Genomic DNA, 22929 nt, shown 5'->3' with positions numbered 1-22929 from the left:
AATAAGCCTTGCCCTTCTAAATGCTCTAAATTTTAATGATGGATGCTTAAACTGAAATTATCCTCACAAATAAATCACAGTCAGTGATTTATGCTAATTACTTCATAAATGGATGGATCACTTTTGCAAGTCATCTCTCAAAACTTATTCTAGCCATGGAAAGGCACCTATAGTCTGAAATGGTCTGGAGTTAGGCACTATATGTATAAAGATAAATAAAGCATGCTCTCTTGTATGTAAACTTATCTCTTACTAGCAAAAAATAAATGCTACTTGGGGATAATTTGCAGTGTTTAAAACAGATTTTCAAAAATATAGGTTTTATTAAGAAAGTAGGAGCCTAAAAGAAAATAAGAATTAACGTAAGAATGTCATTAGGGTCAGAGTTTGGCTTACCAGCCCCATAATTTTTTGTCATTCAATATCCCTGCAATTATTAAATTAATCTGTTATTTAAAGAACAATCAAAAATACGTTAATCCACATTTTTTATGTGCTGTCAACAAAAGAGAAAAAATGGGATTTTTTTAAAATATGAAGCGCTTTCATATTTTCTGGTAAGTTAATCCCTTTTATAGCAAAAAAAAAAAAAGAAAAAGAAAAAAAGAAAAGGAGGAAGAGAAAGAGGAAAAGAAAAAGGAAGAGAAAAAAAGATAACCAAGTCAGTACATCAGAGAATAAGATAGTCTGATAAATGTTCCATGGCAGCTTATGTACTGAAAATAGCTGAAGAGTCAGAAATACACTAATGCCACTTGATGCAGGTTATAAATATGTTTCACTTCTTAGAAATATGGTTTCTGTTTGGATGATAGGTTGTTTCTCATTTTTTTGTTTTGTTTTGTTTTGTTTTTATTAGGCATTAAATTTGAAGTCTTTGGCTAATGTAGCATCTCAATGCTTTTGCAGTTTTATGAGGTGTTGCCACAGTGTGTTAGCTGGTTTTTAATGCAAGTATGTCAACTAAAGTTTTCCAGCAATTCTCATCAGATACATGACCAGTTTTTGCTTTCTGCTGCTCTTTGCATAACAGAGTTTAATTGCTGACATTTAAAACCATAACAATCTTGTTTTGATGTTATAAATTAGAAAAGATTATAGTCTATCTCACCAAGATCAGTTACCTGAAATTTTTGGTGCATCCACTCATCAATTTTTAGATGAAACAGAAAAACGTTTTCTTGAATTGCAAATCTAATTTTTGGAGAATCATAATTTTCACTTAGTTCATTGGGAAAACACCATTAATTGTATTATTAACCCATGACTGCTAGATATAAATAATAAAACATAAATGATCTTTTGCAGATCCAGCAAGTTACTAAATGAAATAATCTATTAATACGTTAAGTATGCATATTAGAATTGCAACCATTTGAGTTCATGCTTGCTGAATTTGCATGTGCAATTCTGGAAGCTATGAGAATACAAATCAGACAATAGTTGCAGAGTCCAGTGTTTTAAAATCTTCTCTTTTAACCTCTCATGTTGTTGTGTGATGACATACTGGACTTGAATGCAGATCAAAAATCTGGCCTTGCTACCAGTGACCCTTCTATTCAAATTGAAGTACTCATAGCTCCACAAGATCAATTCCATAAGCATAAACGTGTCTGGTTTTTCTTGTTGTTGTTGTTGGTGGTGGTTTTTTTTTCCCCCCGTTCACTTTTTTCCAATTGATTCATTGTGTATAAGTCACAAAATTAAAAGTAGTGATCAGAGAGTTATATGCTCAGCAGGAAAGCAAAGAAATATATAGCTACAATCATCCTAACTCATGGAAAGAATTTTGCACTAGTTTTACTTATTTATTTATAAGATGAAATGTTAAGTGTTCCCTTTCTTGTATATTACATGCAAATTAGCAGTTAAATTGATAGGAATTGCATAATTGATTAAATACTGGCCTAGATATTGCATATTTGACTGAGCATTGTGTTCTGCTTATTGCCAATAAAAAGAGGTTGGTCACGATGGAGTTGTTGTTCAGGATGACATTAAACCTTTAGCGTGAATGTCTACTGGCAAATTTAAGATTTGTCCACTGATTGCATTTACTTGGCAGTAAAATATAAACAATGATACAAATTAGATTCAGATTGTTCGGGGCATGAGCATATTAGTGTCAGAAATGGGGCAATGTGTAGACTTTGAAATGGTAATGGTTTTTAAAAACCGCTTAATCTTGAGCTAAGCCATCAGTTGCTAAAATATTTCTCCATTTGTTGCTCAGTAGAGGCTTGCCAAACTGCTGTACTTGATCGTGTTTAAAATGTGTAAATAAATATGCAGTTCAATTTCCCATGAAATAAATAATCATTTGCCTTTTCAGATGTAGTTAGTTTACTTCTAAACAAATCAGCTTGCCACATAAAACAAGCAAAGCATCAAGGGTCTATTTCTTCTCATTTGGAGCTCTCTATATATACTCAGAATATTCCTGTAGATTTCCCGGAGTAGTTTGAGCAGTAAATTATAATCAGTCTTCTTGAAGACATTTTATGTTGTATTCATTTTAGAGTATCCATCATATATGACCCTGAAGGAAAGCAAATATTCTCTGTACTTCACTATACTTTATGTTTAGACTGTATGCTTTTATATGACTGCTTTTCAGTAACCATGCCAAATACACATGATACCATGCACGTAAATGGTTTTGACCTATGCCCATTTGGAGTCAAAGGTATGCTATAATCACACTGATGACCTTGGCAAGAGTGGACAGATCTTAATCTCTGAGGGTTTTGTTTAGGTGTTCAACTGCAGTACAGGCGCATCTACAAAGGAAAGTCAAAGTTTCACATACCTCAGTAATTAATTGTTGAAGTCTCAAGTGCACCTTTGTTTTGAAAATGGGATCTTTCAGACTTGTAGAATTCTTATGCGTTAAGAGGTCTCTGGGGCAACTTCAGCTTTTGAAGAACTTTGTAGTAACCAAAATCCTCAAAATTCAGGTGACCCCCCAAAGATTATTCTGCTTTTTTTTTTTTTTTTTTTTTGAAAGAAGTATCAAATTATGCAATCTAGACTGGTAGAATTATTTATTAAAGGTCTTTACACATAGTGTAAAATCCTATATCATGTTACCAACACATCAACAATTGCAATTGTATGTTGTAACTTCCTCTTCACTACAAAAGGAACAGTGATTACACTGTTTGGCATGTAAATGCAATTTAAAGCCACTGCGTGGGTAATTTTATCTCTACTCTTTGATAATGTATATTTTGAATGGCCAGTTTAGAAAACACTGTAAATTACTATTTTCTTTTAAGAAACTTCATATTATTCACTATTATTCTTGGTTTTTATTTGCGTCAAATCTTTCCATAAGGAACAAATACCTTGGAGTTTGCTTATGTAATTGACAAAGCATATCTCTATTTGCTAATCCAGTTTCTCTCTCACAATTTATTTGGCCTTGTGCCAGTCATGAAAAGGCTAAAGAATAAAAAAGAAAAAAAATCACTCGATCAAAAATTAAAGTAAAAAAAACCTAACCACGGTAATCTTTTTCTTTGAAAAGATGTTTTTATTGACAAAAAATATATAATGAATGTGATGAGGATTTCATAGAAGGAAAGAAAGTTAAGGAAATGCACAGGGGTCTTTTGCAGTTATGTGAAACGTTTTCATTAGGGAGCCTCATAGCACTGGCCACGCAGTCAGTTGGTAAGTACTTTAAAACCCTGGAGAAGCATGGGGTGACTTCCTAGCAATTCCAGCCACTGATGTTTTCATTAGTTCCAATGTTTTTTGTTTGTTTTTGTTTGTTTGTTTCTGACAAGTAGGATGAGCATCTCTTAGCTCTTCAGTTCCCTACTTATATCTTCCAAATAGCCCACAGCTCAACTGCTTGAGATGTTTACATATAAAACTTATGTGTGGGAAGGTGGTGATCTTCACCATTCAGTGATCATAGTTAATCTCAATAGCACTATAAAATCTAAATATTACCACTGCTTAAAAGTAAGATAATTTTACATTTTAAACAAGCAGTAATAAATATTAAACATATGATAGATACAGGCTGACACGGTGAAAGGATGCTTTGTAATGACAGGAGATTTAAAATGTTATATGAATGTCATAATATATTCAGCTGAGTGGTAATATGCATATCAAAGATGATTTGAAGAGGGAAAACTTATTAAAATTGGAAAACACTGCCATGAGTTTTTAAAGCCAGGTACACTTGTGAAGTATTGCTAACACTAGGAAACTCATGTCAGCTTATAATATTCTCATAATATAATACAGCCTGATTGATGAAAAATGATACAAACACGACTTAGGCATCTGTATATTTAACACTTCTCTTTAATGCAAACTTTGGAATTTAATAGATATGTAATAGCTTTTATGTTGGAAAAACATTATGAATCTTAATATTGGAATTCCATACAAGGGAATACTTAGATATTTCCTTAAATAATACAGAATTTTAAAGATCTTTAAATAATACACTTGTGGAGACAATGACAGGTACTGTGCATAATGCTTTTGGATGTGGTCATCCCAGTCATTGCTTCATATCTATACACACAACATTCTTGCAAACCACACTGTGGAAATATCCAATGAGCATTTTAGTTCTAGATTTTATTTCACTTTTAAAAATGAAAATCCTGATCATCTTTGCTCTTTGTACTTAAGATTTTGCATCAGGGCATTCCTGGAGAATGCCATCTTGATTTTTTCTAGATTAAATTAAATAAAAAGTTTAATGTATCTGACCTCTCTAATGGTTGCTCTGCTCGGGCAGCAAAACAAGCAAGTTTGAAATACACTCCTACAGTGTGAATGAGTTAGACATGAAATCTTTGTTACTGAATGTTGCTATTGTGCCTCCTTACTTGCTAAGGAAAGGATAGCCAGTACTGATCAAAATAGTATTTTTCTTAAGCATATGATCTTATTCCATATAGTGTCAGAATTTCTCTCTTCTGCTTATATACAGGTAGAAATGACCAATAAATAAATATTTAAATACTCATGAAAAAAAGTAGTATTTAACTAAAATTGCTGTCATTATATTCTGTATTCCTCAAATCCTAATACTTAACATCATGGCATTGAGGCAGGTGGCCTATTAATACTGGAAAAATAGTCTTCAGTATAAAGTGCTTCTTTGGAGCTTTATAGTGTGTTCTAGACCTAAAGCTGAGGAAAAGAATAGTTAGCATGCTTGCAGTGCAGAAGTGTCTTTTATAATATCATGTGATATTTATGAGTCTTCATAAGTCAGAGGAAACCAACTAAGTTTTAAATTTTTGTATTCAGAATTCAGCTTAGGAATCATCTAACATCTTAAAATATCTGAGATGTTTCTGAACATAAACCGCAGCTACTTGAGTATGGCTCAAAACTCACATTGGCTAACAGCAGAGTTACATTCTCTCATCTTCTTGCTAACCTGTTGCCACTGTCAAAAAAGCAATATCTGAGTTGTAAGAGCCCTCTGATACAATTTGTTTCATGCCCACTGTTTTAAACAGTTATCAAAAACTTGGGTACCCACTCTGCCTATGGAGACAGTTATACTACAGTCTCAAAAGTGAGCTCAGATTTGTTCAGAGACATCAACTTTGACTGATACTTAAAGTTTGTGGATCTTCTGAGCCTGATGTCTCTGCAAAAGCTTTGCAGTTCACCTAGTGAGCTGAAATTCTATATTACCATTTATTGTCACAAATCATCACAGGCATCTGAAGTAGAAAGCTGAGGGAGGTTATCAAAGTTCTTGTTATATTCTAAGCCTACAGCAACAGTGAGAATGATATTTTTCATTTTCCTCCTTCGTTCTGAACTTTGCTTTGATTATATATGTTTATTCTGACACCAAGTTGTCCTCAAGTCAGTGAGGCCATATGTAGTGGTAGCAATATTTTATCTTGGAGTCAGGTTACAGGTCTGAGCCAGAGAGCTTATCTGCCTCTTTATGTAATAGAATGACTAGGACTTTATTATTATTATTTTTATATATTTTAACTGCTCTCAGAAATGTTATTATTGGCGTATGTATTATTTTTACAAGTTGTATTGAAGATGTTCCATTCTCTATCACCATTTATTTTGAGTTGGAAAAAAAAGGAACAACTAAAAAAGCAAGTAGCCCAATGTATGAGTGTCATATAAACATTTCATTCATTCATTTAAAGAAATGTGATAAGTGAGAGAAATGTGAGTTGAAAATGTAGCCAGCAGCCTGGAAAGCACATGATAGTAGTTGGGTAGATATCTGCATTTCAGTTGAATGGTTAAAGTTTGTTCCAGACCATTAGGGTTGAACATTTGCAACCAATAGTTATGTGAGTAACAGATACTTGAGCACAGAACGCACAACATTTTCCATTTACTCTATCCTGGTGCTAGTATGTTTTTTCTTTCTCTAAAAAAAATAGGAATGATCAAATTTGACATTTATGAAATGTAATCCCGGAGTAACAACTAATCTTAATCCAAAATATACAAACTTCTATAGTGCTGGTCTGCAGTGAAAAAAGTACACTGAAAAGCCTGGAGCGAAATAGCTGAATTTACAGAGATGCTCAAGCTCCCATTTGGGGCTGAGTTGAATACCATGGAAATTCAGAATATTTTTTCAAATCTTTGTGTGTGCATTTAGGTTGCCAATTTGAAAATATTTGTAGGCTTCTTCTTTGTGGCCAAAACAACTGCTAGCTAAAATATCTTTTTTATTACCTCCTAAAAATGATAGATATGATTGTGTATTGGCAGACATATGCTAACACAACAATGGGATTTTATTCCAATCATAATTTGAGTGTAAATCCCACAGTCATCACTGTAACATTAAGCAATAATATTATATTATATTATCCTGACATCATTACAGAAAAAAAAAGAAAAACATACATAAAAGATGTTTTTTTCTTGAATCAAGCTGTTAAAGCTCATTATTATGAAATTACATATGAATCTGAATAGTCATTTAAATGTTTATAGGTTTAAAATCCCACATAAGCCATGTTTATTTCCATCATGTACTTGACATATAGTAGTGTACTTTTGTAAAATAAAAAAAAAGAAAAAAAGTTGATTGTAAAATATAACATATCAATAATTCTTAGAGCTGAAGATGTGTCCTAAAACAAAGCACAACAGTGCAGTATTTCTATGATAAAACTAATTTTTAATTGAAAACATGCAACACTGTATTTAAATAAATTGAATTTCTTTTAATGTTATTGCCATACTCAAATTGTCACCATATTGCAACAGAACCATTCTTCAGGATAAGGGAAATAAACCATTTCTACCTTTTTTCTCCCTCAAATATGGTCTTGTCCTGTATCATTATACTTATCTGTTCCTTGTCATTCATTTTGTTTCCTCAATAACTTTTGAGTCTGTTGTGTTTAGAAGAAAAGAGAAAACTTCTCTGAAAATCAGAGATTGCTGAATGCTACTTAAAGATTTATTACCTCTTTGTCATTGAAATGAGTCCTATAGCAGTGTCCCTGGCCACCAGATAATGGCAGCATGGTTCTCAGCCAGGAAATGGAAAATAGTTCAGTCAGTGTTGGGATCTGGGGTATCAGTGGACAAAGGAATAGTCCAGCTCTTCTGCTTTGAAATACAGAGTCTAACCAATTTACAGTGACATCAATTTCCTTTAATAGCAGATGTTACAGTCAAATAGTGGAGAATAAATAAACATTAAGTTAGCTTGGCTGAATACGACACATTTGAAATTGAATTTCCTTAGCTATGCCTGTTATGGGTGCACTTACATTAGGAAAATGCTTCTGGTTGAAGCCAGATTCAGAGAGAAGATGCAAAGCCTATCATATGCAGATTGTATGCCTAGTGATTCAGCTGGTCATGCAACAATGTCCTCCCTTAAGAAGTGATGATATTAAGTGGCCTACTGAAGAATGTGATCTTCAGGTTGGACAGAAAAATGTCTTTCTACTTCAAGACAGGTTGTTCCATTATCCCTTCCCTTCTCCACAGCTCTGAATATCTCCCTCCTTTCCCAGGCAGTTTGTCTCTCACCCAGTTGCTTTATCGATAGTTTGCCACCTGAGAGATTCAGTCTCAAGAAAAAAGGAAAAGAAGGAAGCACTTGGTGTGGAAAGAGGGTTGTGCATCAAGCAGCAAAACTGGTGTCTGCTTGGTCCCTTCTCCACTACCTTGACTATATTTTCTAATTATTTCTCCTTAAAGGAGAAAGTAACTTTTTCCCAGAAAAAAAAAAAAAGAATTGCCATTTATAAAATAAGTTGATCAAAAAAGAAAAGCACATAGCTTTGCACTTTGCCTTAGGCATCACCTTTCTCCAAGTTCACGTTGCAGGGTCACTACTTTTCCATTAAATAGAAAGGAAGACAGAAAAGCAGAGGATATTCAGACCACCAAAGCCAAATTCCTGCTCTGAATTATGCTTCATTTTTTTGTGTGTCTGCATGTCCTCTCTTCAGATTGGAAGTGATCAGTATTCTAACATAGGCATCTAAGTCACATGAGCTCTTGGCATGACTGCTCCCCAAGATTTGTATTACAATTCTTCTATTACACTTTCAAAATTTCAGGCCATCTTAAGAAATTACAATGCCATAATAACTCACTTCTTAAAGGCATGCTTTATTATCATGCCTTCATAGTACAACTTTAGCAAATATAATGATGAATTCCATTCCAACTATGAAAAAGTTAATTTTCAAGTACTAGTTTAATATATACTTGCATACTTGAGAAGTAAGGTACTATTTCTAGGTTAAAAAAAAAGAAGCTAATTTTATTTTCCAATTCATTTTGAATGATATTTGAGGAGATGTTCTATATGAACTGATACAGAAAAAGGTTAGAAAGGAAAAGATAAAATGTGTGCAAATGAGAAAAATGTTATCTAATGCTCTGACTTAAAATTCAGACTTTCTTGAAGATTTCTTCTCTACTCTTATGTTTTCATCATTAAGAAAATAGTTCAGTATGAATAGTTTTTTTTTTTCTCTACTCCTTTCAAGTATCAAATTTCTTCCTTCCTCACCTTCCTCTTGAAAGCAGAGTGAAGAAGCTGTTTGTATTTGAGCCTGTTTTGAACCTCTGGACTAGCACTTTAAATAAACCAAACCAGTTCCTTAGTGGATGAAAGATGGAGTAAAAAATATTAATAAGGTTCTTATTGACTCAGTGTGGCTTCAACATAACAGGAACCACAACAGGTTATTACATTTTACTTATGGAGACATATGCAAGGCTTTTGCTATACTGTGACTGTCAAACAATGATTATAGTGTTGTAAAGAAAAAAGATTCAAACTAAAAGATTTACATTACTTAACTTAAAAAGAGTTTTACCCTTTAAACACAAAACATTCTCCATAAACATTAAATATAGACATTAAACGTAGATGTCCTTTTAATTTGTTAACACAGCAATAATGTTAATAAGAGATGCCCTTAGTCTGTTGCTGATTGTTAGCTACCATATTACCAGAGACACAAATGACAACCTCAGCCAGCAGGTGTTCAGAAAGGCTTATTGGAATATAAAGTTCAGAGGCTCTCAGTGGAACTTACCTAAAAAGACAAAACCCCTTTCCTCACTTTGTCAGTAATGTATTTTCCACTGCAGTCATGGAAGCTGCCTTGTTAGAGGCTCTTCTCCTTCACTACTGATTCTGGTGTACACAATGACACATTTTGGTGGAATATTTCAGTATTTAAAATATTTTCTTCTGACTGTGCATTCACACGTTTGATTTCCCGTGAATGATCAGTTTCTGAGGTCTACTGGCAAGTACATTCACTCAAAATGAGTTTAAAATACTCAAGTGCGTGTCACCATGGAAGCTGAATGTTGAAAGAAGACACACTGCTTTAATGATGGTCTTTAATGATGGTGGGCATGGAAGCAGTGCCATGTGAATTATCCAAATAGTCACAGAGCAACTGAATACTCTAATGATTGGAAGAAACTTCTTTGCCCATGATCTAGTAATATCTCGTGTCTGTGAACAGCTTAAATTAGAGCAGCTGAAAGAAGTATAATTTGCTCATACACACTCTATTACTAGAAAAGGAAGCTAAATTAGACATATATATTTTTTGCCTAATTATTTGCTCAACTCAATCTCTGTCTTCAGTCCTCTGTCTTCACTTGGTGATATTTAAATCCTTTGCCTGTGACCTCAAGTCAGTGGCTAGTGAGGTCATGCACTTGGCTTCACAACTTCATTGTTGTATTAGGTTCAGTAGTTGTGAAAAGGAAAACATTCATTTACTTCTTGTGATAGTTAAAGTTTTATTTTGAATTTGTCTCCAGCATGGTCAAATAGGTGTTCCAGAAAAATATTTGTTAAGGTTTTATTATGTGCTGTGGAAAAAAAATACTTCAGTGAGCCAAAAGCTTCATATTTTTATAGCTCAGTAGATGACAATCACATGTTCTTTAGCAGTTACCATAAATTTAGGCACCTTAAAAATGTCTGTAATAGAACCACAGATGTACATAGATATGCAAAAGATTTATATATATGTGGGGTAAATAACTCCCAAGGATGGTACTCCACAAAGAAATAGTATAGGTGATGGTATATTTTAAGTAGTTCTATATAAACAGTATACAAATAATACAAAAGAGAAGATGGCTCACCTTTAGGATGACAAGGCTCGCAGGGGACTCCACGTGAGAGGGATCTCCAAGAAGAGATCCTTCCCTAGTGCTGGTCAGTCCTTAAATGGGGTTTGGGAGAGGTGGAACCAGGCTCCACCCCTTCCAGTCACACAGGTATACCTCCACCTGTGCCCCCATGGCTGACTCAGTGCTCACCTCAGATGACCAATCAGTGGTTCAGGCTGTGATTCAGCAGTTCCCATACACATATAATTATAATAGTCTGTAGGTTTGTAAAAATATCCAATGTTTGGTAAAATGAACCAGTGTAAATTGTAGATGACTATTTTACAATTTCAAAATTAGAAAGGTTTTTTTTTTTTTTTTATTTAACCCAATAAGTTTAATCCTCGCAATTTCTTTAATTGTTAACTTCCATAAATTCTTATATATATACACCCAAATAACCATTTCTAGCAAAATTTTCTGTAGAATATAATTCCTACCAGCCTTTATAGCATCTGACCATTTTGTCAGAGAACCCATGTAATAATCTGCTCAACATCGTGATTCTGAGGTGAAAGCTTTCTTCTGAATCACAGTGCTTTCCTCTTTTGATCATCCAGCTAGATGAACGGATAGAAATGTCAAAATCCTTTTTATTTTTTCTCCTCTCTTTTATGTGGAAGAAGTACCCTATACTGTAGAGCCCTTATGCTGCCCTGATGAAGTGAGTGAAAGAAAAAATGAATTTGGGAAATGAGGAATGTGTGCTCTTTTTGTTAAATGGCAACATTCAGGCTAGCTGTATAGTACACAATTCCTGACATGCTTCAGTATTTACCTGGGGGCCACAAATGGAATTGTTAGAAAAGGAGTTTGAGCCAGTCACACCTTGGGTACAACAGAATCATGGTTACTAACCTGTTCTCAAAGAGAAATGAACATTTAGCAAACACTTAATTGTGATGCCACTTTATTTCTTTCAAGTCCTTTTCCGAGCTAATACAAAAGATTCAGTAAATATTATAAATATTCTGAATATTTCTAAATGCCCAACATCCAAATTGCACCAATTTGGGGAATAAAATCTGGTTGGGTTTGTTTGTTTTTCTTTCCCATCTTTTGAGCCTTTAATTATTCATAATAGTTTTGAGAAATTCAGTCAGTTCAATTTGGAGGTTGTTGTCTGTTAAGAATTTTCCCTCCTTTCCTTTTATTGGCCCCATTTCTCCCACACAGAAATCCACAAAGCCACAGATGCTCCATTACAATGATGTCAGTCTTGCTACATGCTCCAGCTGTTTGGTAGGTGCATATATAAAGTTCAACCTTTTACGCTATGCCATAAATGTATATTTCATGTATAAACATAAAGCTAACACACTGCAGATCACTCTAAGTGTAATTTTAATGGAGGTTTAGTAAGTTTAAAAAATACTGAGGAGTGTTTAATCTTTCAGTTGGCAACATTGTTATAGCAGATTTTCCAATTTCATTTATTTATTTATTTATTTATTTATTTATTTTCTGGAGCTAAATTCATATATTCCTCACCCTTTCCACGATTTCATCTTCTGTGATTTTTGGAAGATGCAAGGAATTATTTTAGTAAGACAATATGTATTTTACATAAACATGTCCGAAGAAAAATGTTTTTCTCCACATCATCTTGGTGGCTCAAACCCTCACTTAAGATTCTGTGCTTTTACCCATATATCACACTAAAAAACACCTAATTTCTGGAACTTTCAGATTTCGAAGATTCTTGAGTATTGGAAGAAATTGTAAATATTATATCTAAATTCTGAACTAAAGTTTTAAGAAATTATGAAGAATTGTCTCTGAGCCTTAAAGCTTTTCTTTTTCTTGTGTTCTGAATTTCAAAGAAAGGGTTAAACAATACTCTTTGGCCTTTCAACCATCCTCTTTTCTCTTTGTAAATGCAGAAGAGTTCAGCTCATTGCAGCTGTGTGGATCATTAAACTGTGCCTGCACGTTCCTTCCTTGGTCACCCCTGGGTGCTTTCCTTCTTAGAGAAATAAATGTATTGTATCTCTCCATTTGAATTGCATACTTTCTCTTAATTTGATTGTGGTGCTGAGTTATCACCTTATTTGTACCATATAATTGACATTATCCTAAAATAAATCTCTCCACTTAAGATTTTGAAGTTTAATATCTGTTTTATTGGCCTAGAAATAAAATGACTCTCAGGAGGCCAGATGAAAGCTGTCTCAGCAATTCATGTTGCTGTATGCCATGCAAGATCCAGAGGGAATGAAACCTCTGACGTGATTCTAGAGGCAATAGGTGGGACTTGGAACTATTGCCATCTGGCTGCAGAAGAACCTGCTTTATTTTTGAAGATAGGTTTCATGTGTACTTGAAAATTCCCTATCATAAATACATAGCTAGTTATTAATTATGGAAAAAAGATTCAGTATCAAAGGAAATAAAGAAAAAGATAAGTTCCTTGGCAATTTTCCTGTGTTTGAATTCAAGGTGACAGGCATTAGCACAACTTATCTGTTCCATTCTACTTGCATATCAGCCGTTATGCTAATCTCCAAATACGACTATATTCTATCAGTTGAGAAAAGGATTGCCCAAGGCCCTCTTCTTCCACAAAGTGTAGAGAGTCAGTACAATATATGAAGTCAGTGAGATTTGTGACACAGGTGCTGCTGACAGGTCCAAAATACCTTAATAAAATCGGTTGCTAAGAAATAAAGAAAATGTCACCATTAACTATTTTATTTTAATTTGCAGGTCCTTTGTAATCCAGCAAATCCCAAGCAGCAATCTCTTTATGGTGGTAGTAGATAATGAATGCTTCTGTGATTCTGTCCCACCAATTACCATGGCACCTATAGAAATAAGATATATCCTTTTATTTGCAGTGTTGTCAAGAAGAAAATTTTCTCCCTACATAAAGTGACTTCAGACTTCAAAGAATGCATCACAGCTGGGGCTGATTGAAATTAAGCCAGCTGAGAATGCATTCTTACTTTCAAGGAGAATTCACGTTTAGGTATTTAGGACAGACAATAAAATTTAAGCAAATACACTTACGTGCATTTTTAAGTATTGTAAGGTCACAGTCTCTATTTTTAGATAGTTAAATTTCTTTCATGTTAGGGACTAAGCATGTAAATTCCTTCTGGGGGTAGCAATCCTGATATTGGAAATTATGAGATTCCTGATTGTATGGACATTTTTTATTTTAAGCCTGGTCTGGAGCATTGAAGGTATTTCAGATCCCTGCATTCTGAAACTATAAAAATGTAGCAAGGTAAATATGGTAATTGATTTCCAGTTATCATAGTTTTTATTCTGTGCTGTTCTATGTATTTCAGGATTTGTTGCAATTTATCAAAAGCAGTATGCTTTTATTGCAGATGTTATTTAAAGGCAGGTAAACAGTGTAAGAGCAAATTATACTGTCTAAACAACGGATCACTGAGGAGAAAGGAGTAGAATTGCAATATTATTCTTGTGTTGACCACACATCTTATGTCAAATCTTTGATTGAAAGAAAAAAGTGAGGAGTTGAAAGATTTTTCGCTAGATGCATTTCAAAGCACTGAAATGAACTCAGGACAATTAAATGCAGTGTTCAGAAGATCTCTCCTTAACTACATCATACATAATGAATCCCTTAAATGTGAACGCTTAAAATCTCAGAAGATAAGAAGACGCCCAGAATCCTGTCATGGATTTCACCCTGAAGTAAGTTTCTGCTATTTTATTACTTTAGTCTCTAGTAGAGGTTTTATTTCTCTTAAAAGAGGTAAGTAGGAAAGTTGTCTTGTAAGATGAAACTCATCAGAAAACATTCAGAATACTCAGAATATGAGAGCTCATCCTGCCTAAGCACTCACTACAGGATTCCTCATTAGGGATGGCTGGGAACTTTGGTCTGTTAATGTTTTTATTTCAGGAACTAACTTCACAAGGTGATGGAATATTCATTATATTTGCACATAGTATTTCTTGGGACAGGTCACAAATTTACTACCCTATGTTCTCTATTGATAGAGACCAAGACACGATTACAGTGGTTTGTGCTGTAGGTGGACACCCATGTTACGCAAGAGTAATTTTTTAGTGCTTCTAGGGCTGTAATGGCATGTAGAATGAGGCCTAAAATGTTGCATGGAGATTGCTATGATTCTTGTTGATCCTGCTTTTAGTCTGTAGCCTAATTTTTTCAAATGAAAATGATTGCCTGGATTGTTTTCTGAGTGTATTTCTTTCACAGTTTTTGTGATTTGTACCAATCTTCTGCTTATGCAGTTTAATAGATTCTCATGTATCACACTTGAGAGCCTTGGCTTGCATTTATTTTCCTTTCTGTTTTTTTCTTATTTCCTCTTCAGGAAAATGCGAGAGAATGTGGCGGTGTCCCAGGTCTTAGTGCTAAACCTCCTTTTGTTCTTCTTCCTCTGCTATTGACAATTTTCTCAAGGTGACAGTGACTGATGTGTTCAATTGGCATGCTAATACATGGATAAACTGTGAACTGGGAAATGGTGCAACATAGAGGATATGAAATATAGTCAGAGCATCAGCATTTCATGATTTTAAACTGTTGGTGATATAAATTCTTAAAGATGTGTTGAAAAAAATTATCTTTTTACTTTGCTAGTCATGCAGATGTGAATTTGGCATATGGTAGCTATGATTCATCAAAAAAGGACTTGGTAGATAGAGATGATCATTGCTTTGTCCCATTGAAAATAATTTAAAATGGTGTACTTTTTCAATAAAGTATATTAAAATCTCAGCTTCAGAGTGTGCTTTAAGTCCAATAATATATTTGTTTCATTAATTGATAATGGAAAGGGAATAAACTAGGCCAAGTATGTTTTTCTTATGCCCTTAGCCTGTTTTTGAAAGGATAACAAAAAGAAAATGTGGAGTTAGCTTTTATAATAAGGCAGAATAGCTTTTATTAAGTCAAGGAAACACATGTGCATATATGAAGCTGAGCAGGTAATACACTGTGTTGATTTATAGTGAAGTTTTGCTTTCTGGAAATAGCTATAAAACATCTTAGTTGCATTTAGAGAGTGAGCCAAAGCCCGATTAAAGCCTTTTCTCTAATTTGAGCAAGCTTTACATCAGATCATTTGATTCAGTTGCATGTGGCAAAATTACATCTTACTTAAAACTTACATCTGTTACCATTTGTAATGTATATAAAAGGATGATACTGTTCTGATAGTTTCTGCCCTATAGGCAGAGAGTCAGCTAGGACTTGCAAGTCTGACTTTCTGTGCTTGTGGATTTCCAGCAACACATCTGTGTCAGCAGAAATTGTCATGGTTTTCACTGAGAATCCATTGAGGCTTACACTCACTGGGCAAGAATCAAGACCAATCTATTTCAATTTTAGGCCTTATGTTCCCCTATGTAAGGGAAATAAGTCGATAAAGGAAACAAGATTTTGGAGTCTTTAAAAGCCCAGTACAAAGAGTGCTATTTATCCTACCCAACATACAACACATTCCCTCTTGCAGTTGGTAGTAATGTCCCTGTTATGGATTTGTTTGTTGAGGATCTTTATCTTTGAACTCTGTTAATCTCCAGTTTATGTTTAAATTTTTATTTGAGGTAGAATTCTATCGATAGAATAACCTTGCTCTACCATCAGCTTCTAACAATGCAGCGCACAAGATACAAAAGAAAAAAAGAGATGCTAGTCTAAATGTGATGCTAGAAGAGTACAGTTTCTGAACTGGAAGTAAGAATCCTTTTAACATTAAGCTATGTATTTTAGGTGAGAATAGGGGACAAACGTTTCTGGGATAGGGACTTTATCTTAAGCGTGACTATGAAGCTAGTAGGAAGAAGACTAATAAAATAGAATTTTTACTGAATGTTTTGATGGGTTCAAATACACTGCTCTTTCTCTGGAAAGAGCAGAGCAGCTTCCATGCAAACTGCCTACATCCAAACACAGAAATGATGATAATGAGTTTTCTGGGATAAAACTAGCTGACGCAGGCTGAAAGCATGCCAAGGGCTATTTGAATCTTTTTTGCAGAAAAGCTGATCTCATTTTAATGCACCGGAGTGTTCTTGTCTGTTGAGTTTACCCTTCTGTATGTCATCGTTAGCTCTGAAACATGGAGAAAGTGTGAAGTTGTGGTGAAGTGGTTCTGTGCTGCCATACCGTTGCTTATAGCAGGTCATAGAAGGGGGAGTTAAATTTCATAACCTCACTAATCCTAGAAATTCTTTCAAATCCTAAAAATGTCATGCAAGGACTGATCCAAAGCTCATTGTGGTGGGAGGAAAAAAACCAACAAAAAATAGATGTATAAATATGCAAATATACAACTGCCTATATGTAAACTATACGCATTTTTAATAATCAGGAAATTCAGACATCATCCATAGTTTTTAGCTCCTGAAATCAAACCCAAACAGAACCAGGAGAACTGTATAGTATGTTTCTACATAGCAAGAGGTGAAGTTGAAAGTTTCTACTTCTATGGGGCTTGCATTCGTTTTTATTTTTTTTCAGCTCTCTTTGGTAATGGCATTGATTTTCAACTTATTAACCCCAGCTGCCTCATCTTCCTTTAATCTTGATACAACAAAAGCTGTTCAGGGGCTCAGGACCAGGCATGGATACAACATTTTCAAATGGCTTCATGTGGGAAAACTGACTGCCCATAACTGTCAGTGCTGCAAACACACCTCTGAAATCCTGTAAGCCAGAGAGCCTCGGGCAGCTTTCTGCAGCTGTGCTATCTCATCTCATTGTCTCTGTGACACTGAGACTGCCTGACCCACTGCATTTTGCTGCCAGGGCTGATTCTGCAATATATATGCTCGGCAAAGCAGGTGATTGCCTAGGGCAAGAAGATATTAAAAGCAGCAGTGATTTCTTTTTTTTTTCATTGTATAAATGGCTTCAAGAGACTGTTTTGATTTTCTCCTGATAGCAAGAGCCCCAGAACAAGGCACTGGCCTGTTTATCCCTTTGGGTGCAGAAGGTAAGATGGAAGTTTGGCTCAGAAAGTCTGAGGCTAGAACAAGGCAGTTATTTCCATTTGCCTCTGATCTCCAAGGACGTTTACATCCTGGCACCTTCTGTGCCTCACAAATTCCCACTCATGCAACTTTAATGTAAATAGGCATTCACAATTGGAAAATTTTCCACAGAAGAGTGCTTCATAATCTTGCAACTGTGGAAAATATTAAGATTACTTTATTTTCCTGCCTGATTATTCAGTTCCCTGAGCTGTCCAAGATCCTTCCATTAGTATGTTGTTTTTTTTTCTTGTCCAAATTCTTCCCCATGGTTCTGAACTTTTCAAGTATGTATTTAGCTGGCTCGCTATTTATCTGGTTTACAACAATGCACTCTCTGACAGGTCCAGCTCCCATGTATGTACTTAGAATGAAAGATATGGTTTCCCATATATAGCATATACAGAAGATCTCACTGGAGTTTATCACTTACAGTCCTGTCTGAAGGCAGTTTTCTCTCATCGTTAGCTTTTGGCCATTAGGCTCAGATCCTATTTCTTCCAATACAATATATATATATATATATATAGTATATTTTTTTTTTTTTTGCTCCTTGGGAGGGTTTACATCATCTTCAAAAGTCAGCTCTTTGTTTCTTCCCAATGTTATTCATGAAGCTGGATGTTATAGCTTGGATATACTGAATCATACTGTATTGTCTGACCACAGTGAGTCTCTACTGATCCATACTGGCGTGTGTGCCTACTGGTTCCTATAGTTTTTTGTTGACCACTGTGAATACTTACTGGTCTTTACTGGCCCATACTAGTGAGCATTTCTTCTGGAAAGGATTAGGGCTAGGCTTGGGGTTACAGTTAGATTAGGACTGGGATTTGAGCTGGGTTTGGGGCTGGTGTTATTGTTAGAGTCTTATGCAACTATATTGACTGCAGTGAGTCCATTCTGTTTTGTATTGGTTTCTACTGTTATGTTCTGATGTGTGCTCCTACAGTTTTTTACTGGTTTCTCCTAGAGCCCATGAGTGTCCTTTCACCACCACTGTTCCATACTGGTTGATCTTGTGCTATGTTTCTAGCTTTATCAGACTTTTTTCCTCCTCCTTTTCATAGCGACTTGTCAAAGAATTACATGTTATTTTATTGTCCAGTATAAATTGTTTTAAGTCTCCATTTCTCTGCCTAGCAGATACTTTGAAGAATTTCAGAGCTCATTGCTCATATAAAAAGAAACCATTGACTTTACTGTTGACATTTATTCTGTGAGAGGTGGAACAAGTTGCAGTTTTATATTTCACTTAAATCTATTTTATCCTTTCATAACTAGTATTTAAATTATTATAAATACTGGTATTTAAAATGTATGCAGTATATTCATAATATTTGTTGAAAGTTAGATGGCTACTTAGCGATCAGTTTTAAGAACATTAAACTTCGCTTCCAGAATTAGATGCAATTGAAACTGAAATTAGAGTAAGCAAGGTGTGCTCTTTCACCATAAGGTATTATATTTCCATATATAGGAATATAGATATATTATCTGATCACTTATTTTAGGGGTTTTTTTTAAGACATCCTTGAGTAAACTGATAAAAATAATTAAAGGTTGGTAACTAAATGTTAAATGATTTTCTGCAAAGGCTGTAGGTGGCCTTATTTAGGACTGGCCTGTAGAGCTTTGAATTGATCTGGCCATCCAAGTGATGAGCTATTGAAATCTTAAGCAGACTTTTTCCATTTTCATATTGTTAACAGATTTGATTGTTCACTGTTTAGGCAGAAAGAGCCAGGTAATTGTGTTTATGCCAAGCTGCTGTACAACACCTCGCTAAGTGTCAAAAGCTCACTTGTTCTCTGCTCTGCTGCTAAGAGTTTCTGGCAACGTAAGGAGGTGCTTTGTCTATGCACAGATTTGTAGCTACTTTACCCCTCAAATTAACTGCATTAATTAAATGCATTAAAGAAAAATCAGTGCAAAATCAAGTCAACTGGCATGAAAGCTGCTGTTTTCCTTGTGAGGCTGAATTTCTAGTTAGTTATGTCAGAGCAGCGCAGGATCCATGCTGCTTATTGAGGAGTTCATCCACCAATGGTTATCACTTACTGAATTCTTTTACAAAGGGTTATAAGGAGTTGACAGCTTGTAGGGCCTCTGTAAGATCAAGCTCCAAAGCTGATGTCTTTTTTACTCCAAATGTGATCTTGAACTGCACTTATATGTGTTTAAAACAGCCTTGTAAGAAGGGGTTACTGTTGACAATTCTGAGTCAAATTTGAACCTTAACACCAGAAGTTCAAGTGGTTAATGCCGGGTTTGTTTGACTATGTTAGGATTTAGTTTGCAGCTTTAACATGCTACATATTTCACTTACAGGAGAAGGGGGGGAAGATCAAATTTCAGTTCATTGAAAGAAGTGTTTTGAATCCACTATTTAAATGTCTTAGGAAAAGTGCTAAATGTTTGATAGAGAATAGCTAGTTGGTACTAGTTGGGATAGCTGAACTAATCAAGAATGCTTTTGGCAGACATGCAAATGTGCAGATGGCTCGTGAGACGGGAAATAAGAATTGTTGTTTTTCATTTCTTTGTTAGTGTTCTGGTACTGATCAATTTGGGTTAACTGGAAAATGGAAGAGTTTTTTTCATTTGCTTATGTTTTTGGGGAGAAAAAGATAGAATTAATTAGTAAGCATCCAGTTGCGTTGTTGGATCTTATGTCACCTCTGAGACATTATTGTGATATGTATAATAGTAAGATAGAATCTCAAGTTCTTGTTAATATGCTATTATCAGCTATATTTAATGAAGCAGATTAGGTACATCTGTCTCTTGTGTACACGTGAAAGCAAAATATTTTGGGGAGAAAGAAACCTACTTATATTACCTCTTTCTGAACATCCAAACTGAAACGAGCCACAATTAATTTGTAATTTCATTATCTCTGACATTTAAAAAGCAGGACACAAAAGCTAGTAATTAACATTCTAATAGAGACTTGTGATTTCCCATCATTAGAATTTTGTGGTTTTCACAAAAATGTTTTGGTTTAAAGCAGACATTCTTCCTGTTTTTTCTACTTTGTTTTTCCAAAGTCCAATAGATAGTTTCAAGAGCTCCAAGGAAGTCTTATCCTCCAGAGAAACTGCAAAGAAAATATTTTGTATTCAGCTTAAAACCCGAAGTAAATGTGATACACTCGAATTTATACAAGTATGGATTCAATAAGGGGAATTCAATTATTATCCTTCATGTCCCCATTGTTATATGAGCAGAGATCTTTGAAGGAAGATGAGTATTCCATGACATGTAGGAAGGTTGAGAATTGCTATTTTTCACTGATAAATACTTTCTTGGCAAAAATCTTCTGGATTTTGTTTAAAAGAAAAAAAGCTTTAAAAACTTGGGTTTATGAAATCTTAGAGAGGCATTTTTTGTCTTTTTTTTTTTTTTTTTTTACCATGAGATCCTTTTGACATATGGCAGTCATGATTTACATCTGTCTATCTTGAAAGATTTTTTTCTAATAGAAGATACTTAGAAGCTTCACGTTTAAGATATCTTTCAGTAATCACTTGAGAACTTCTTAACAGTCAACAATGATCTTAAATGGCCTTGCCAAGCATGTAAATGATCTACAATTCCTAATGCACCAAAGATTTTTGCATATTTGCAACTCTGCGTTGGGGACCTCTAGGCAATGCTGTTTCAGATTAGGACAAACCATGAATTTCTTAACTGTTTCATTTGAGAGAAGGCTTTATCCTTGTAATATTCATGGCAGAAAACCTGGAAATTTGTCCCACTCATTCCTTTCCAAATACAGCAACCCTATCTTCATTAGCATCTGACAGATTTAAAAGTAGTAGAGGATACCCTAAGCAGAAAAAAAAAATAGAAAAAAAATACACTACAAGGAAAAAAAAACATGAAAAAAAACCCTTATCCTTTATACCACTTTCCTTGCCTTCCAGTCCTTGCCCAAGTCTCACACAAGAAGCAATCTCCCTTGTAACACTGCTGACTTAAGGAATATTACGATCTTTTGAAAGACAATGACATGTCAGAAACAGTGTCGGTAGAAATGTCCATGCTACATTCTTAGAGATATCCTTCCAATTACATAGACCTACTAGTAAAACTGTCTATGAGCGGATATGGCACGTAAGTTTCAGCTTATCAAAACCACAGTTTCTTTCAGAGTTCTTGAACTGTGCCAATATAACCTGAAGTGTAACTGAACTTTTAGATGTTACTGGAAGAAGAGAATATTAAGCCATGGTAAAGGCCTGAATTTTAAAAGCAGCTTTGTAACATTAAAAAGTATTGCCAGAAGCTTTTTGGTCCATTTGTTAATGAACTTCTAGAAATGTGGATTTCCATTATCTACACTGTATTCTGGAAGATATTTGCATCTCATGTAGATTAGAGAAATCGGGTGTTTCTCAATAAGGCAGCACTCTGACATATCAGTAGATTGTGTTTTACCTTTTTGTAATAGTCAAATAATCATTGAAGAAACAAACATAGCATTCATGAAGAGAAAAGAGAAAGCAAGTGGAAATAAAACTGACTTATTTTTTATTCCAGTCTTTAGAGACTACCATGCTGCACATCTGTTTTTTCTTCTTGGTTGTATCATGATGAATCTTTCTGCTATGGCTTATAGGGCTCTATGTCATTTTAAATTCTTGTATTTTGTGCTTCTGTCCCTGCTTATTTTTTTCACATTTTCAAAACAAACACAAAACAAACAGAACACCCTGCAAACCACCAAACTCTAGCATTGGATCTAAAAAGATAAAAACCTCAATGAATTTATATGGGAATTTTATATACAGTCTACTGCTAATAGATCTACAAAGATCAGTTTCACACGATAAGAGGATATATATGTCTGTGTGGTTGCATCCCTATATGTATATATGTTTATATATGAACTTCAGTCCTGGAAAAAAGTCACGTTATAAAGAGCTTATACAGCTATTGATAAGCAGCATGTCATCCTAGAACATCCTTACATTCTGGTTTTGATTACACCTTCTTAACCTTGTCTATATCTATGCCCTGGAGTGCAATAATTCATGAAATATTATGGACCATGTATATTTCAAGTTGGCCTCTCAGATGACAGCATAACTCTTTCACAATCTCCTGTCCCAGTCTTCAACAGAGAATGTAAATATCCTTGTCTTTTTTCTCTCCCTGATGAATTTGAAGAGTGCATCAGCATTCTCTCTATCCACGGAGTGCACAACAAGGTTCCCTACACTTCATTGCATCTGTCCTCCCTACGTGGACTGCCTCTAGGATGTATAATGTATGGACTGGGGGAGAATT

At 34.7% G+C, this 22929-nt stretch overlaps 1 protein-coding gene across 1 annotated transcript in view; it reads left to right on the top strand.

The window, feature by feature from the left end:
• The window catches only part of CACNA2D3 (calcium voltage-gated channel auxiliary subunit alpha2delta 3), a 392330-nt gene extending 377122 nt beyond the window's left edge, over nt 1-15208 (top strand). Inside the window, exons 36-38 of the mRNA XM_065749768.1 lie at nt 13360-13472; nt 14237-14319; nt 14970-15208. Coding sequence (XP_065605840.1) covers nt 13360-13472; nt 14237-14319; nt 14970-15062 — 289 coding nt within the window. The 3' untranslated portion in view covers nt 15063-15208. The remainder of the gene's footprint in view (nt 1-13359; nt 13473-14236; nt 14320-14969) is intronic.
• Nucleotides 15209-22929: the final 7721 nt, after the last annotated feature.

This window comes from Cyrtonyx montezumae, unplaced genomic scaffold, assembly GCF_038088225.1.
Source record: "Cyrtonyx montezumae isolate F1298 unplaced genomic scaffold, pur_monq_1.0 scaffold_6, whole genome shotgun sequence".
Lineage (NCBI taxonomy): Eukaryota > Metazoa > Chordata > Aves > Galliformes > Odontophoridae > Cyrtonyx > Cyrtonyx montezumae.
This window is presented reverse-complemented; position numbering and strand designations above follow the sequence as displayed.